Below are 19112 nucleotides of genomic sequence, written 5' to 3' on the forward strand. Positions count from 1 at the left end.
CTGTGTTCTGCTCTAGTTCTAGTTTCCACTTGCATATTAGAAGCATGTCAGGTTAATTTAATAAATGAGGAGTGGCTGTAAATAAATAATACATTTTATTTCAAAGGGGCCTTTTTGGACACTCAAGGTCACCGTATATTAAAGTTAAAAAAAAAAAAAAAACAATGGCAGAAACAAAGTCAAAACACAGAATAAAAACTAAATAAATTTTTTATAAAAAATAAATTATGAAATAAAAAACATAAAATAAAAACAAATTGTTAATAAGCAGCCTTTATGTTTCTGTAACAGAAGATTCTTTGGTCCCGTAAGTCTCCCTATCTCAGTCCCATTTGAACATTAACTAATAGACAGTGTCTTCCCTACAATATATGCACTTTTTGTCCTTTTTTCCCCCTTTTTAGTAATAATTTAAATTCAGTAGCATCACAATCTAATATATATATATATATATATATATATATATATATATATATATATATATATATATAGTATAATAAGTAATATATATAGTAAGTATATATTTCTTATTTTTTTTAATCCTTTTTAGTTTCCTAGTGTTTGTCTTCAAGGCTTTGCTGTATTAAGCTCCATCAGTCTTCCTATCTATCCTAACCATGTCTTCACAACTGAATGCACGCAGTCGTGTTTTAGGGTGAGGAATGGTGTGTTAAGATTTATGTATAGGGTTAACTTTTGGCTTGTTGGACAAAAAGTTTAATTTAGTGCCACCTTACTAATTTAGCTCCTTCCACATGTTTGCTGCATCCTCCAAATGGATTGCAAAAAAACGATGCATTTCTTCTTGTATATTATTTGTAGTAGCCCTTCTTTGAATGTCCCCAGAACGGCAGGATCTATGGAGTCGATGTATTAAACAGACTTCACAACTTTCTTCTTAACCTGACATCTCTTGCTGATCATGATGCTCTTTGTTCACTCATTTCCTGGAACAAAACCCCAAGTTCTTTGCAAACATCTTGATATTCCCCCCAAAACATATAGCTTGAAGAGAAAGAGAAACGAATGCCTTTGCAAGGCACTGCAGTTAGATTTTCAAGGAACTCTTTAAACTCCGATTCAGGCCCAGATGGGAGGTATTAATCACAAAGCACCTCTCATCTTTGCCCAGTGGAAATCTCTTGATGTACCATTTAGTTTTGTTAGCCACGGCTCCTTTCTACCTCTACAGCAGCTATGGGAATGCGGGGAGGACTCTGTGCTGCCATTTGAGGTAAAAAGTGATATAGATGTGCACATTCAGCAACAGCCATACCTCTGAGACATTAAAGCGATGTGTGGGGATCTGTTGACGATAAGCCAATGTGCTTGTTAGGACTAACTGCTTCCCTAATATGCCAATTGTGAACATCCTCTTTTTCATTGGGGACACCCTAGTGCTCCATTTTCAACAGTGTCTGTTGCATAGATTACATAATCAGCAGTGATGAACTGCTTTGGTTTGTCTCTCTGCTGCATGCTGCTCACAGTTCTGAGTACTGTATATAAAAAAGCCTGTTAAGCTTTGACTTAGTAAAATCATCCTTATTTAACTAATTAAAATAAACTTTAGTTTACAGATTGTCTTCATAAAATGTTATAGGTAAGACAGTTGGTTTTCTGGTTTTTGCTACTTTATTGGTTCCGCAACTGAAGGTTAGTCTGTTTATTTAAAAATGAGGCTTTATGTTCTATCACAGCATTGGTATTATATCTATTAAAGCGTTCCTTTTGGACATGCATTGGCTTTGATTCTTAGTATTTAAAACAAAAACATTTAGAGCTAAAATAACAGGCATCTCAACTTCTTCTCTTGATGCATGGAGACATTTTACCTCCCATCCTGAAGGGTTTTTAGAGAACTTTACATGGGGAGCTTTCAAGTTGTAATCAGAGTAATTACAGCAACAGGGCTTTCAAGGCCACTAACACAGCTGTTATGGGCAATAATAGGTTAAGGTCCCTTAGGGGGCATTAGTCACTAGACCTACCCATTGCAGTATTCACTCCATTCCAAAATGATTACAGGTGACTGCACTGAGGCTAAAACTAAAACATGTTTGAGTTTAAACCTAAAAAAGATTAACAGGAAAAAAGAAAGATTTGCAAAAGAAATGTGAAGAAATTGATAATAATAACAACAATAATAATTGAACTGTATTAATCTCACATTGGAGAAATTGGTTGTGGAATGGTTTATAAAATGAAAAAAGAATATTCACTCCCAAATGTTATGTTGTTTGTTTTGATTTCATTTTATTTTGATTTATTGTAACTCCTTTTTGTTTTCTTTACAATAATATTAGGGATTCTTGTTTTTAATCCAAATTCACTTCCACTTATTTGCAAAATGTAATAATAAAGAAGAACAACAAAAATAATTAGTTAAAAGTTATGTTTTTGTTCAACACAAACTATATACAAAATGTAAATAAGTATATTTTCAAAGAAACTCAATAGATGGTACCTATAATAAAATTAGCATTTACTGCCAGAGTACACATGGGTAGGAAAAAAGGGGCGAACTCTTAATGAGCCACCTTTGGACCGTCAGCTCAGCAGCCAGGGATCCGCCTTGATCAAAAGGACCCTTTGTTTTGCTCTGCGGTCTCATTTCTCTCTACAAACCAAATTTGGAGCTCTGCATGTCCAGTCCTTACACCTTTTAATTTTAATTCAAATTCTTCTAAGAAGAAAGAGACGAATTAAGATTCAAAGTTAATAATTTCTATGGTTGAAACTGTTTATAAATAGCAGAATAAGATAACTACTTTAAAGAGCATCTTTTAACTTGTAACATGCATTTAAATAAACAATATGTTACATCAATTTATCAAAACTTGCACTTAGAGAGCCAATCTGGCGTCAAAATGAAGGACATCTGTAAATGTGAAGTATCTATATAAGGTCATGTTTCCTAGGGTCCATATTGCTACACACACTCACTAACTATAAAACCTGCATGGTTAGACATTGAAGTTAGAGTACAGCAAAGAGGGCATTGTGAATGGAAAAAATTTAAAGGCAATGATTAAATTCTTTCACCAGAAAAGTGGGCTTTAAAAAGACTGAGAAGCTCTGTTACAGCATACCTACGCTCAAACACACCTAAAGAGGTAAGTTTGTATTAAGCTTTAACAGAAGCAAGCATTCTTTCTATATTGGACCTCAGTTGTAGAATAATTTTCGTTAGTTTTTTATTTTTATTTTATTGCATGTTTTTATTTTTTTCAATTTCCCAAAAGAATAGACCCAGCCTTTTGACCGAGTCCATCATGGAGACTGCTGTTGGTGTGCTGGTTTCTCAGTTCAAGGCATATGCTTGCAGAGACGGTTCCTCTGACACACTCAGCAGGGATGAGTTTCAAAAACTGGTCAAATCAGAGCTCCCCAACCTTGTCAAGGTAAGAGAGAAACAGTAACAAACTGACATCCTGCTGAGATATATCTGTGCATCTACAAGTTTTTTGAAAGTCTGGTTAGAGCTGCTTAGCTTGAGATTTAAACCTGGAACAAGCAGCATTTAAGTATTTTCTTCTTTTAATGTATGCATACTGCATGTTAGTCTTGTATTTCAAACTATATGAAGTAACTAACGCTGGTTATTATTCCATTATTGATTTTCATGTTTAAACATTATTTACCAATCCTTCAGTTTTTACTTTTTAACGTGGTTCCTTTGATCCAAATACTGATTAAATCACCCACATTAATGCTTTTTATGTTTTCATTAATACTGTTTGATAACTTACATAAATTTCACTACTGATGGGCAATGGAGGTAATTTATTCCTGTATTAGTCTTGCCAGGTATAGAGGCTAAACATTTCAAATAGTTTCAGGTATTTTTTTCCTCTTTCTGGTCTATTATTCCTGCATATATACAAGTGATTAAACTCAGCTGTTAGAGAGCTGCAGTAACAAGCCTCATCATCAGTTGACGTCTTCCAGACAATCAAGGAGGCATTGCAGTAAAAAGCCTTTATATATATATATATATATATATATATATATATATATATATATATATATATATATATATATATATATATATATATATATATATATATGTGTGTGTGTCATTTGAAACAAGCATATCATATTATTTCCAATTATCATTATGTCGATGACACAATATAAGTGAATGTCTGTTGTCAACACATCCAGGAGTGACTCCTGTAAAGTTGATTCAATCAGCTGGCTTTCCTTAGATAGAAAACATTGAACCAATCTGTATGACCTGGTTGAATTGTCTCTGTCTGTTATGAATTGCAGTGATATAAATGAACTGAATTATGCAAACCAAAAACCTATTGACCCCAAAATCTACCACCCTAAGTCGTCGATGTTCTCCCCTTTGGACTTCGGTTATTTATGTCATTCTGCTCTCTTGGTCTTTGGTTTATTTTCCATTTTGTGTCATTGTAGTTGTTTTCTAGCAATGTTGTTTTTTGTGTTGCTCTCTGTTGCCCCCCTTCTAGTCCCTTCTATCCACACCTGCTCCCTGTTAGCTGATTACCCAAGTCTTTGTTCTGTCCCCCATATATATGCCTCCTTATTTTTGGGTTCCTGCATTTTGTTCTTGGATTTTGTTTCTGTTGCCTTCTTTGATTAAATCAGCAAACTCATCTCTGGCTCCTTCTACTCTACGTTTTGGTCCACAACCACATCCACCATCTTCTGACAGTTAGGTGTTCATCAAAACTGTCAATCCTCTTTTTCTGCCACTCCCATGAATTAATCTTTTATTCTCTATTTCTTATTCAAATTTTCAAGCAACTAAAACCTGTTTGAGCTCCACTCACAATATCTGAATAATGAAAATGACTGAAAATGACTATGGCCACTCCAAAACATTAATTTTTGGGGGGGTTTTTCTGAGCAGCTCTGCTCTTCTTAAACTGATTATCAGATATTCTCGGTGATGATTTTCTACTTGAGAGCAAAGTTCATCAATCTCTGATTACGTCACGTTGTCCTGGTCTTTATTGGACCCCAGACAATATTTCTAACACCATCATGTTTGATTGTTGCTGTGAAATTTTCTGTCCATAAAATATTTTACAAAAAGTGTGGAGTTCCTCAAGACATGTTTTTTTTTCTTACTTTTGGTCACTGGTAGTTAAGCTCTGAACACTTTCTGGAGACTATTGATATGAGTGTCTCAGATTAGAGGGAAAGCGTTTCTGAAAATAATTGTTCTGATTTGGTCACAGGAGCTTGATTAGGTTAAGGTGTGGACTTTGTTTGGGCCAACACATGGACATGTTTCATGTTAAACCATTCCATTGTATACTTGGATTTATCCTCAGGTTGGCTGGCCTGCTGGAAGGTTGACTCCGTCCCTTCCTCAAGTCTTTTGCTCAGACAGGGCTTCTTCATTTTTTTGGCTCTCCTTGTTGAAGAGAATGATGCTACAACCAGCATATCTGACAGTGGGGATGGTGTATTCAGAATGAGCTGCACTTTTAGTTTCCTGCCACACAAAGACTATTGTAATTCATTCAAAAAAGTTAACTTTTGATGTTGTCTGGTCAAAGTACCTTCCTCCATGCTTGTTGTGTCCCCAGCATGACTTCTGGTAAACTGCACACAGGACTTCTTTTTTTTTTCTTTTTTAGCACAAGCTTTCTTACTTACTATTTACTCATTTACATTTACTTGAGTATTCAAGTAAATGTCACAAGCAACAAGTAACTTTTACTTGAATAAAAATATGATAAAGTATTCCATCTCTTGAGTAAAATGTTGTTAGTAACTTCATTTAATTAAAAAAATTGTTTTAAGCAAAATGCACCATTGAGGGACACACTTTCCTTATTTTGTACTGAAGACTTACTGTGTAAATGTTATTTTCCACTTATGGTCTCTACTGTGTTAGTTGGAGGTTGAGTGAAAATACAACGAACAGTATAATGTTATTTAATGTTATATACCTAGTATTATAACTCAAAAAATGTGTTTTGAAAAGTGTTAATTCCACATATATGTTGCATTATTGTGTGTTATATGTTTGTTTTTATCATATTCTTTGGAAAACCATCTTTTGCATACATTAATTATGTCATTTTACATCATGATAACTTCAAATTAGGGGTTATGATCATGGGTAGAAAATAGAACAATTACCCAATACTTCAGTAGCTTTTTACCAAATACTTTTTGAATCTTTCTAAAAAGTAATTTCTTTACTAGAGCACAAATATGATGGAAGTAGTGCTACTGTTAGTTAAGTACAATTTCTGGGTACCCTACCCACCTCTGCTACAGACACTTAACATTTCTTTTGATTTAAAATATGTTTAGCCACTAATAAAATGTGTCATTTGACCTTGCAGGCAATGTGCTCTGGTTAGAGATCATGATAGAGATCAAGGCCTCTCTTTCGCCTTGAGCTGTAATTAACCCGTGTCTATTTTGAAACACTAGATCACTGTAATATTTGATTCACTGCTTATTAAACCGATTTCATTTTTCCCAAAAAAATATGTTCATGTGCATGCACGTTAAGCATTAGCCCTAGTTGCAGTTTATTGGAATAAAATAAACCAAACTAGAGGAAGTTTATCTGTAAAACGGTTATTTCGTGGGGGGATAGTGAGGTTTTAATGGGTATCATCTGACTGCTCTATTGCCCTATCTTTGCTATGGTCATGCAATCATCTGATTGTGTGATTCACAGCCGTAACTATGCATGGAATGTTCTACGGTTTCTGAACATAATACATTTAATACAACAAAAATAGCTTTTCTTGTTCATTGTGCAACTGATACAAGACTTCACATGATACTCTTGCCTGCCTTACTTCTATTAAGAATACACACCAACATAAAGTAGATCTTCATGAGGCCTAAACACAGGATACTGGACTCCATTTTTCTCCCCCAAGTGTGGAAAATTCCACAAGTTTCCTCTTTGGCTGCACATCTGGACTCATCCACAGCAGCCACAAGATGGTGACAGAGCCAAGGAATCGTGTGCCAAACCATCTCTGCTGGTTCTGCATATATAAGGCTATTTCTGATGAAGCATTGAATTGCTGCTAACAGTTTTCTTACTGGTGTGATTTTACAGGATCTTCACCTGTTTTTTTATTAGGGTTTTCTTTTTTCAGGGTCTTACAGAGGTTGTTTCCTGTTGTTTTCCTGCAGAATGCTGGTGACCCTGCTGACATTGACCAGCTCATGAGGTCATTGGACAATAACAATGATGGAGAGCTCAGCTTCCCTGAGTTCTGGCAGCTGATTGGGCATCTTGCAAGCAAACATGGAGGATTCAGCCAATAGAGTCCTTTTTCTTTAAGTTGCATGTGTGCAACTAAACTTTCTGAGTGCCACATAATAAGAAAAGGGAAATCCTTCATAATGGAAATCATCTCAGTCTGTTTCCTCTATTAAAGATTTCAACAAGTCAGTTCACTGCTCTGATAAAATTATAGGCAAACTTTAAGCACTAAAGCAGTTTCATAACATTTTGTTGGTTTTATTTAAATCAGTGTCTCTCTGTTTCTTTCTCAAATGTAATGATAACTAAGGATAATTTTGTTCATTGTGTTTGACATAAATTCATAATAGAATAAAAAAAGAAAAAAGACTTTGTGTCTTGGCTCTGCTGACCTCAAAAACTCCCCATTACTAAGGGGCGGGGGGGCTTGTTTTTTCTGTTCAATTTGCATGTTTTCTATAACCCATAACAAGGCTTTGCTGGGCTGCTCCATAAAGCCTGGAACTCCACGCTAATCCAGACATTTTGAATTGAGAAAGCTTCCTGGATGGGAAGCGTAACGTCTTCAAACATGGAAAACAAAGTCCAGGGGATTGTTTTTAACTTTTTTTGGAATAATGACATGTTGTTGGTGGTTTCGTGGAACAGTTTTTATGGATGGCTGTTTCTTGCCTTGATTTTGAACTCAAGTCTGACCAAATGTAGTGGAAAAACTTTCATATGGAGACTAGTTAGAACTCTATCTATCTTTCTGTCTGTCTGTCTGTCTGTCTGTAGTGGGTGAAGGAGTGGGGTGAACTGAAACAGTTACAGCTTTATCAGAAGCAGCCCATGCTATTTCCCAACACACACACTCCCTCACTCCAAGCAACATGTGCTCACAAGCCAGTCATTAGAGCTGATGGGTGGGGATGCATTGTCTGAAAAAGCTATGTGTAAGCTTTCTTGACTCGGTTTATTCCTGGAAAACATCACCTCCCTATTCCCCTGGGAATGAGGACAGGATTTAACACTTACAACTCTACCAATATATACAAAAAAATAGAAAAAGAAACAAATAATGTTATAGTGCATGTATGATCTCTGCTTTCCGTTGTTTATATAGGTTTGTTTATTCTAATAGTCACAGGGTGTGGCTCGGATAACATCTGTGCGCGCACTCAGAAAAGGAGCGCACACTTGGTGTTACATGTGAATAAAAGTTCCAGGATTAAAAGAATGTGTTATGTTGGTTTTAAATGGCAGGGAAAAAAAAAGATTACATAAAAATGTTTTTTTTCCCCTTCGTTTGCTCAAGAATAATTCTGCTTTAAATAGAGAGTTTAAGCTGCGCCTCTTTCTACATTCCTCCTCTCTCAGGCACACGCCCTGTGAAAACGAAAAAAAAAAAGGTTGGCTGGAGAGGAGGTTAAATCACGGAAAAGATATGTGCTGTTGGTTAATCTGGTGAGGGGGATCAAGAGGAAAGAGAGTGAGCAGCTGCTGAAATTTTCTGTTCACTTTTTTTTGGTTCCCTGTGCTGTAGGTAAGTCTTGCTTTTTTTTGGACTTTTTCATTCTTGCGCAAACCGATTTTCAATTTCTAGAGCTGCTTTCCAGAGTCAAACAGAGAAAAACTGATTATTATTTTCTACAGATCTTTTTTTTGGGGAGTGTCTGTTCTTTAGACAGCGAGGGTCGGTTTCCTCTTGTTAGTAGGTAATTCTACTCCAATCCCTTTACACTTCCACAGAAACTAGACTCTCCACTCACCCCTTTTTATTTATTTATCTACCTCATGTGTCACTTCTTCCTCCAACCGCTTGACAAATTGTTAAGATTAGTTTGGGGCTAAATTTAAATGGGAAACACCCTCCAACATCTCCGTTACGCATCTCAGCTTTAACTGGAAAAAACTTTTTTTTTCCTTTTTGCGCGCACACCCAGAACCTAAAGCAGTCCTCATTATAGATGCAAGGCTCTTATCAGCCTAAATTATTTAGTTTTTGATAAGATCCTGAAGCAGAAACTTGGCCTGGTGCAGTTAATGGCGCGGATGAGGAGAGTGACCAGATCCATGACAGGGAGGAAGTGGAGACAGACACACCTTGTTGGAACAAAGCTGGTCATCAGGGTGGAGCTGATCAGTTACTCTGATTGATCAGCTCAATTAAAGTGGTAGGAGAGACAATAAGCTGCTTTAATCGGTTTAAGTTTGGAAAAACCTAATAGATTTGAGAGAAAAAAAACACATTTTTGGTTTTCTGATAGATTGACAAGGCAGGCCTTCATGACTCACTGAACCAGTTTGAGCATGAATGTACACAATCATCGCCTGCTGTAAAAAGTTTTATTTCAAATAATTTTTATGAGTTACTAATATGACACTTTAATACATCAATCAGGAAACAATAAATAAGCTAAGATTTCATGCAAAAAATAAACCAAAATTTAAGAGGACCAGAATACTGGTGAGAAACTACTGAAGTGCATTTTCAATTCAGTTTCAATGGATGTATGTCTAGATATTATTGTAAATGGATTTGAATTTTACACATTTTAAATACAAAAGAATTATTTAATTACTATCATACAGTAGGTTTTTTTTAAACTTAAGGGTTTTGTTGTGCAATCCTCCCTGTAGTATCAAATTGCAACATCACAATCAAAAATGAGAGTATTACAGCAATATCTAAAAGTACGTCATATCTCATTTGCCCTGCATGAAAATACTAAATAATTTTGAACTTTTAGCAAGACTTTAATTTGCTATATATATCTATTTAGGCCAAAATGCTAACAGCCAATGGTATGCACATTAGCACTATTTCCACACAGAGCTCCAGGCTTTATTTTACCCCGGTAAAAGGAATCCTGGGGTTTTTCTCATACTCTGAAAGGCCATTTGACTTTTATTTAAATCAGCTTGAGAAAAAACTGTGCTTGTGACAAAGAGTAAGATAGAAAGAAGTCAGGAATGTGGGTTAACACAATGTTGAGTGATGTATAGCAACATGTCTTCCCAAAGCTGGTGCGATTTATAAACGCCCAGTTTTGCTTTTAGCTTTTTTGTTATTTCTAAAAAGATAGTTTGGATTTTCTGAAGTGAGAACCTGTTAAGTTTATATACTGTAAGAATGCTGTATAACATGTAGTAAACATCATATTGCAAGTGAATAATCCATCAGACAAATGGTTAAAACTGTAGCAGTATCAGCGGGGTGTGTTTTCTCAAGGTAAATGTATTGACTTAAGACGACTTGATGAAAAGTAAATTCCCTTACGCAAGGGACATTAAAATCCTATGCTAAACCACATGGAAACTGTTATGGTTAAACAGTTGTCATGCATACATTGATGGACTAATCCAATGTTGAGTATTTCTTGACGTTTCATTCTGTTTATATCACAGCCATTTTCCATAAATATAATCTTATGAGTCAACAAAAGACATTTATATATCGTATGATTAGAGAAAAGTCGATTCAGACCATTCCAGTTGTAATTACTGGACTTTTACAGCAGTAGTTTTATGTAGTTGTTCATCTTGTAACCAGTTAGTTGCTGGTTTGAGGCTCTGCTCTCTCTGTCTGCTTTGTTGTGTCCTTGGGCAAGACACCTCACCCTAATTGCCTACTGTTCGAGGTCAGAGGGCTCGGCAGCTCTACTGTCGGTTTTATCCAATGAAGCTGTGGCTACAATGCAGCCTATAACCATCAGCATGGGAATGTCTGTGTGTATGACTGAATGTAGAGCTTTAAAAGTTTTTAGGTTCCTCAGACTTGATAAAGTGCTATAAAAGTACAGATGTTTAACACTCATATTTGGTGTTATTGTTGATACACTGAAGGAAAAATTCTACTTTGTGTGTAGAATATGTTGGTTCTGCCCTGTTTCAGATACTAGACCTGATGTCTTGGATGCAGGAAGGTTTTATGGAGACTTCATTGATTATTATGCTTAAATGTTTCAGATCGTCAAATAAATGTTGTTAAAGTCTGGAGATTGACTGGGCCAATCCCAAATGGTTTTTTTTGAGTCATTCAGATGTGGACTTATTAGTGTGCTTCAGTTCATTGCTTAGAAGCTTTGTACAATTGTTTTGAGTTTTAAGATGCATTGTGGCAGTTTTAAAGGTAAATATACATTTTTTTATCTTTCCCATACATTCCCTTACAATTGCATGGTGAATTAAATGGGTCTTCCTCTATTTATCTCGGTTTCCATTATATGCTCCATATGTCAGTTCATTGGAGAGCGATTCGAGGTGAATTCTCTGGGTATATGCCTAGGTGCTCTAATTCCCCAAGCAACTTCTTTGAGTCTCCACCAAACCAAGAGAAAATGGTGAAGTGACGATTGATCACAACTAGTGCACCTGAAACCCCACTCTGCTCAAGAGTAAGCAAATGTAACTTTAGTCTCATTGAAAAAGCCATATTGGAGTCTGATCGGGGACTGAATGAGATGATACTGATGTTGGGGAAGCTTTCAACAAAGAGGGAGCTCAGACCTGGGCATGAAATGGACTGCTCTTGGTCCTTTTTTTTTTTTGCTTAAAACATACAAAGCTTCATTCTAAAACATTCTTTCCTCAGAGACATGAAGCCTGTAGAAGCAGCAGATTCCTTCACATGTGTACAACACTGGTATCATTTTAACTTGACGAGAAAGAAAACATCCTAAAAAAATCTTGGCCTTGCCTTAAACTCCTTTAAGAAAACTCATGGCTGAATATTTTCCCTCTCAATTGTCTGGGAGGGAAAAGAACTCGTAAATCTATAAAATAAAACAAGAAACAAAGGCTGTAATAATGTTTAAAGAACTGAAGCCTTCAAACTTGCAGTACCAAAGTAAGAAAAAACTATGAAAAGGTAGTTGATACAAGAGTAAGACCCAGTCCACACTGAGACAGAAAAAGGATTTCGTTTTTCATAAACAATTTGGGGAAAATGTGCACCCTGCATAATTACATACATCACCAATGATATCACTGCAGTGAGTATGTTAGAGCCAATAGTGGTTTGTGTCACTGCCACAAACATATTTACACTTAAACCATAATCAAAGACACCTGCATGCGCAGATTACTTTTGAGAGGTTATCACAGCAACATGGCAGCAAAGAACCTTATGTGGGTTACACGGTCAGCAGGACACACATAACTGTAAATATACAGTCATATGTTTATATTACTGTTTTTATATATTTATTGATTTTTTTTCTTATTCTTTTTCAAGGCTGCGCTTTGAAAAAAGATGAAATTGTCCAGAGAGCTGGTCCAAACGAAATTTCTTTTTGTTTTATACCTGTGTAAACAAAATGACAAATAAAATCTGTCTAAGTCTAAATCTTTCCAAAAAAAAAAAACTGTGTTTACGCTCTCCCAAAGCGCCAGATCCAGGGGGACGCCTAAAACACAAAATACGTTCACCTTTGCATCAAAGGATGGACCAGAAGGTTTCAGGATCTTGACAATGTTTATCTGTGGCTGTTTAGTTGGTCAAAAATTTTGCGTCTACATCTCTAAAGTAGGTTTTTAACAGTATGGAAACATATCTACTGTATATATTTGCAGTCTAAGTTCACATTAAGAACCTCTAAAACTATAAATCTCTGAACTAACATGTGCTTCTAATTTCTTGCAAACCAACACATACCAGTCAAACTTCCCCCTAATGAGAATCAGTGGCAAAAATAAAACAATGAGCATAGCTTCACACAAGCATTCATTCCATGTGAGTCATCCTGATCTCCACGCACTCTGGATCGGAACAAATGTTTGCCGAGGGGAACCTTAAAAATGACCCCTTGTGCATTCAGAACAAACACCAGCAAATCAAGCCATCTTTTCCTCCCTACATTTCCTCTCTTTCTTATTCTGACATCCTGGCATCCTTTACTGAAGGCCTCTTACACTTAAATTAGTCCCTACATGCTACTTCTCTTTACTTTTTTATGCTGATTGCACTGACACTCTAGTTCGCATTCATCTTTGCTGTTTGCCTTGTGAAGGATGTCACAAGGTGTTGGAACAATCATAGCAGCCTATCAAATAATAATGAGCACCATGTTGATGATAGATGTTTACTTGCTGGTTGGTTAGCTATGAGCGCATTGTGTGTCGACGTGAAACTGAACCCTGGGTTTGGATGTTGCTTCTTACTCACCTGTTAATTAGGTTAATGCAGTAGAAGTCCAAGCTGACCTTCTATTGATGCTTCAGCTTGTGTGTGTGTATAGTTGTCTTTCTATTTTGTGTATCCTTATAGCACCATAGGCGTAGTGCAAGTATTAAGGTGTGGCATCTGTGTCAGATAGGAGATCTAGCAGCTTCTATGGTTACTCCTACGGCTGTCGCCCGTTCATCCATCACAATCAACCATACGGCGGCTGCTGCTGCTGCCTCTGGGTAGTTTCCGATACACACTGGAAATCTTGCAGAGCCTCTTCTCTTCACTTCACTCTGCTGATACTGATCAACTCTACTCAAGTGTCCACAACATTTTTCCAGGCTGCTGTTGCTCAAGGTTTTACAAGAATTAAAACTGAATAAGCAGAGTTTAACAGATAAAAGCCTAGAAAACATTTTTAAAAAACCTGAAATAAACTGCTTTAAAATCTTTATTTAAAAATCTGTATTTGTATGTGTTTATATATTAGTATAGAGAGAAGAGAAAATATATAATTTGAAAATGTATTACATTTTTAACACTATGACAAAATAACTCATTAATTCTTTTCCATTAGTTTTGATAGATTTTGATTAAGTAATCAGCTGAGAAAACCTTCATTTAAAATTATTAGCACCCTTTAAACCTTCCCAGATTTTTAAAGATATCACAATTACAAGTTTCTTTGTCCCAAACTCCTTAAAGTTACAATGTGTAATAATCACAAGGATTTACTGACAAAACATGATGTATTATTCATAAATATGTTATTTATTATCATTTAGGAACTGAAAATCTGTTGCTGTTTATAATAACACAAGAGCAGGTTTTATATTTATGGAGGCATCCAACCAACACAATAAAAACAAAAACAAAAAAAACACTACAATTACTTAGTCTTTTTTTTATCACTATGCTAAGCAGCTCAGTAAAAAGCAGCCCACTGCTCCCCAAAGGAGGATGGGTTAAATGCAGACAGTGAATTTCCCCACTGTGAGACCATAAAGGATTTACACATTTTGATAGCAATCACATCAAAAAAAGCCAGGTATGGATTCAGGAGCAGGGCTAAATTGATGGCATTCTACCTTTTTTTTTAATGCACGGGGGATTTTAAATTCATGCATTTAGTGTAAAATATGCTTTTTTAGAATTATATAAGCTCGTGGTGAATGAAAAGCGTAATATATGCTTGTGGTTCACTTTTGTCCTAATCCTGACACCATAGCTTCTTAAGTCAACACAGGAATTGAAGTGCCAGAAAATGATCTTAAAGGTATAGAGGAGGATTTTCCCGAATTTCTGAAAAAAACCCACCCTCTCCACTTTAAAAACAAAATGCACATGCTCAACCCTGTACCTGCTTCCGAGCGGGAACGCCTATTAAATGCGTTCGAATGCACGAGCCTATTTTTCCTTGTGCACACTCTGTTTAAAAGTTGCTTTTTGCATCCCCTATACAAGCTGATGCGCAATTTTTCCCCTATGTCAGACTCACCACCAGTAAGTGAGAATGGGGACGAGGGCCTTACGTAAATATATCACCAGAATGATTGACAATTAAGAGAACAATTTTTAGTTTGATGATCACCCGGAAAAAGAAAATCCTCCCCTATACCTGTAACTTTCTGATTTTAAGACCATGTTTTTAATAAACCAGCAGTAGATATAAAACTTTCTGAGAGTAACTTGATGATCTTTAAAAATTCAAGTGTTCATCCCTGTTTTTAACTCCTTTGTTTTAAATACCTCAAAAGTTAGAGTCTTGATATGTTTGAAGAAAAGTTCTTGTGCTCTCCCACCCCAGAGATGAGTCATCTTTCTTTTGCTAATGTAACAGACTGATCAGGAGTGAACAGGAAACAGGTGTGATTCTGTCTCATTAGTTGTGTCTCTTTATGTTTTATTACTTTTATTCTTTTTTTTATTATCTTTAATGGCATCTTGCTTTAACTCTGCTCACTCTATATAAGATTCTGGAACCAGAATTTCCCTGAAGAAGTAGTCCCCGAGGGATAAATAAAGTTGTGTCTACGTCTAAGTCTTGTCGGTGAAGCAGATGATGTTTCAGGTTCACAGAGGTTTAATGCACATTTTTATTTGCTGTCAGCAGTATTGCAGAAGTTTTCTCATTACCGCCTTGGCTTGTTCAGCTTGTTGTGAAACGGGAGCTTCAGTTCTCAGCTGCTATTAGTCACTGCGGTGTAGGGGGCAGGTGTTGATAATAATGTCTTTGCTCTTAACAGGTGTGCCAGAAAACCACAGACATGCACCAACTGGAGCAAATGTTCTGAACATGCAGAAGACAAATAAGAATCTATCATGGTGATCTTAATTATAGACACCATGCTTTAAGTGCAGGGAGATCATGGGTTCATGTTTATTGTGAGCAAAATAATAATATGTTTTCATCTAAATATTATCAGGTATATATTCTAAGTTGCATAGAAAATAGACCACCCAGGGAATCATTTAGAAATCCACATTGTTTGTGCTCAGGTTGTTTGCTTGTCCCGTTTAGTGATGTTTTATGGATCGTTCTTGACCAGAGGGATGTGCTGCTTCAGAGCGTGTGGAGGTGTAGCAGCAGTGGATGGTATTAGGGAGGTGTAATCCAGACTTTTATGAGTTTTACATGTGGGTTTTTGTGGATCAGATGTCCTCTGTCAGAGGTTGTAGCTTCCTTTGTCCTTTCCTCCAGGGATTCTTTCTTCACCCGTTTCTTTCTCTCTTTACTCGTTCCAGCCATATTATCCTCTCCTTCACTCCTCTCCTTCTCCCCCATTATGATTTTTCCTCCATCCATCTAGTGTAAACATAAGACTAAGACAAACTTTATTGCCATTTTGTATACACAGTGTATAAAAAAATATGAAAAATTAATAAAAACACAAAATTTCATTACATAGAGCTTTCCAACAGTGAATGAGCAGCAGCTTAGCAATGAAAATTAAAATTTTCATTTATAAACTGCAGCAGTGATAAAGACACAAGCAAGACCAGCTGACACACTATTTTAAAACCTCATTTCATCATACTTTTTTTACTTGTGTGCATTTCTAAATGAAATGTTAAAGAATGCTCATGCATTATGAAAAATATTATTTACAGAATAAAAAGTTCAATCAGCCGGTAGGGATCTTGTCTACCCGCCTGTCACTCTGCCTCTTTATCGATTAGATAAATGGAGTTCAGTTTTCTTTTATTACACATCTCATCTGATTTTGTTTTCCTGCAGGGGATTCAAGAAAGATTTTAGGTCTAGTAAGGAAACCACATATTTCTGATAAAGGGTCCCTCCAAAATTATTCACAGTGTTTTCCTTAGATAGAAACTTTGAATCAATCTGACTGGATGATCTGGTGAACTGTAAAGTGTCTTGAGATGACATGTGTTGTGAATTGGCGCTATAGAAATAAACTGATTAAATATAAACTGAATTGTTACCTATTCTACTCTGTTTTGTGTTAAAATAAAAAATAAAATCCAATAAATTACACTAACGGCTATATTACAATATGAAAAAACATCAAGGAATTTGAGTACTTCTGCAATGCACCATTAAAGTACTTCTTTTAATTAGATTACCCAGAACTCCACTGGAAGGCATATTGTTTGAGAGGCTGGGATTCTAAGATACGACCATATCTCACTGTTTCCTTACTCAGCTGTCCTCTTCTGCCCTTGTCTCTTCTAATTTTAGAGATATGGAGTCAGCCATTAAGACCGTCGTGACGACGTTTCTCAGTTCTGCCAGAGGGAAGGAGAACCTTGATTCTAAATCTTTCCAGAAGCTGGTCCAGAAACAGCTCGGTGGTGTCATGGAGGTAAGAAGGCGTACAACTCCTAGCTGTGTTCTCTATTATTTGAACACATTTGACCCATATTGTTTCTTTGCACCCTATATGTCAGGACACCAACAGTAGTTCCGCCGTTAAGGAGATGCAGCAGGGCCTGGACCAGAACAGTGACGGAAAAGTCAGCTTCCAGGAATACCTCACTCTGATTGGCTACATTGCCAACAGCCTCAGTCAGAGCAAAACCGAATCCAAAGCAAATGCATCATGAAGAAGAGGCCTGCATGAAACTAAAACACACCTTCCTCCTACTTAAACTGAAACATTCCAACTAGCATATAAAATGTCTTTCTATCTTGGATATCTGTAATATTTTACTGAACGGCATTTTTTTTTCTAAACCTTTGCTTAATTTTATTTTATTTTTTTTAATCCAAACAGTCCCGCACACAAAAGTTCTTGGTTGGTCTTTTTATAAAAACTTTAAATAGAAACATGGTTTGCAAATAAAAGCTTTGTATCAAAACTGACGTTTATGGTAACTTTTTAATTGCTGCTTTTGTGTGTGTTTTTTTTTTTTAATCTTGGCAAACATTAATATTTTAAATACTTTTTTTACACCTACTACCTTTTCTTTGAGTCCATTTGAAGTTAGAGGCTAAAATTGCATCACTTAATAATTGATACAACAATACAGAAAATATTTGATTAATACATAAAAGACTCAACAAAATGCATAATAAATAATTTCAAAAATAAAAGGAAGAACTCAGTTCTCTGTAGTACAAACCTGATGTATTTATACCATTTTCAGCTTAGCTGAATCACTGGGTTTTACTCATACACATAAAGTGTTCATTTATTTTGATACAATGCTACTCAGAAATAACAGTTGAAAAAATAAAATATTTTCCAAACATTTTTTCAATATCTGTACTCTTATTTTTCTCTGCCTTTACTACATGCATCCATATAAGCCTTTTGTTGCTCCTATGTAGACATGATAATTCTAAGAAACCAATCTTTACTACATCTTGTCCACTGAAGTTGGCAGGAACATAAACTGACATGCTTTTCTGTTGGTTAATATAATTTTTGGGTTTTAACCCAGCTATTAGTAAAGGCAAGATTACCTGCTGTTTCCTGACCTTTCTCAGCTCAACACATCTGCTTAACTTAACAACATGCTGGCTTTTGTTTCCCATCGTGGGGATCAGGCAAACAGGAAGACATGGTTTACTAGCACTAAACCTTTTCCCTTTCTAGTTAGAGGTTGGATCTTATTTTCTAAATGTTTCAGTAAGCCTTTGCTGCAATATAAGATTGCAAAATGTAGCATTGCATTTTTGCAAAGCTACCTTGTTCCCTTCCTCCCTACATGCCACACTTGCTAAATATAGCTGTAAATTCTCTGATGAGTCCGACTCATCGGCTTTTAGATGCATGAACTGCTGCAACCAGATCCTGACACACAGTATGCTTTCTATTGTGCACCATACTGCCTCTCTGCAACACTATCCACATGTATGGTGTGTAGAAACCTGCACTCACACCGTGCTGCCCCACTCACTGACACAAAATACTGCAGCAAAGACACATAAACAAGAAGATGCTCTTACCAACATTTCACAGGAATAAATTTAGTGGCTTGTAATTTAAAATATTGCCTAGGCATTCACTTTGGTGTAGTTTAAGGTCATGTATGCACAAGGACATGTTTTAATCCGCTGGTTTTGTTCAACAGCCTTGCTGAAGAGTAAGGCAGATAGATGAAAATGAACCATTTAGTGTGTTTCTGTTTCTGATGAAATGTGCCTTCAGTGAACTATTTCAAGAATGTTTCTGTTCCTGTTTAAAAGTCACTGTGGTTAGGCCCTTATTTTCCCATGTCTACTCAAGCATAGTAAGTCGTTGTATTTGGGCAGGAAAGTGTTTGTTG

General features: G+C 36.1%; 2 protein-coding genes across 2 annotated transcripts; both read left to right on the forward strand.

The window, feature by feature from the left end:
- Positions 1 to 2979: 2979 nt before the first annotated feature.
- LOC119786735 (protein S100-A13-like) lies at positions 2980 to 7585 on the forward strand. Its single transcript, XM_038290243.1, has 3 exons — positions 2980 to 3116; positions 3246 to 3404; positions 7153 to 7585. The coding sequence occupies exons 2-3, from the start codon at positions 3276 to 3278 to the stop codon at positions 7285 to 7287; spliced, it is 264 nt and encodes an 87-aa protein (XP_038146171.1). The 5' UTR covers positions 2980 to 3116; positions 3246 to 3275; the 3' UTR covers positions 7288 to 7585.
- A 1006-nt stretch (positions 7586 to 8591) lies between these two features.
- si:ch211-105c13.3 (uncharacterized protein LOC325758 homolog) lies at positions 8592 to 18059 on the forward strand. The gene is made up of 3 exons (XM_038290153.1): positions 8592 to 8750; positions 17080 to 17203; positions 17289 to 18059. Exons 2-3 carry the CDS (start codon positions 17084 to 17086, stop codon positions 17442 to 17444), a joined length of 276 nt encoding a protein of 91 aa, XP_038146081.1. The 5' UTR covers positions 8592 to 8750; positions 17080 to 17083; the 3' UTR covers positions 17445 to 18059.
- The last annotated feature ends 1053 nt before the right edge of the window (positions 18060 to 19112 follow it).

The sequence above is a fragment of the Cyprinodon tularosa genome, unplaced genomic scaffold, assembly GCF_016077235.1.
Source record: "Cyprinodon tularosa strain WSP-4 unplaced genomic scaffold, ASM1607723v1 ctg277, whole genome shotgun sequence".
Taxonomy (NCBI): Eukaryota; Metazoa; Chordata; class Actinopteri; order Cyprinodontiformes; family Cyprinodontidae; genus Cyprinodon; species Cyprinodon tularosa.

Excerpts from the sequence above, each read along its gene's own strand:
- LOC119786735 (XM_038290243.1), top strand. The coding sequence starts at position 3,276 with ATGGAGACTGCTGTTGGTGTGCTGGTTTCTCAGTTCAAGGCATATGCT. Across the intron at positions 3,405-7,152 it reads AGCTCCCCAACCTTGTCAAG|AATGCTGGTGACCCTGCTGA; the intron begins GTAAGAGAGAAA and ends GTTTTCCTGCAG.
- si:ch211-105c13.3 (XM_038290153.1), top strand. The coding sequence starts at position 17,084 with ATGGAGTCAGCCATTAAGACCGTCGTGACGACGTTTCTCAGTTCTGCC. Across the intron at positions 17,204-17,288 it reads AGCTCGGTGGTGTCATGGAG|GACACCAACAGTAGTTCCGC; the intron begins GTAAGAAGGCGT and ends CCTATATGTCAG.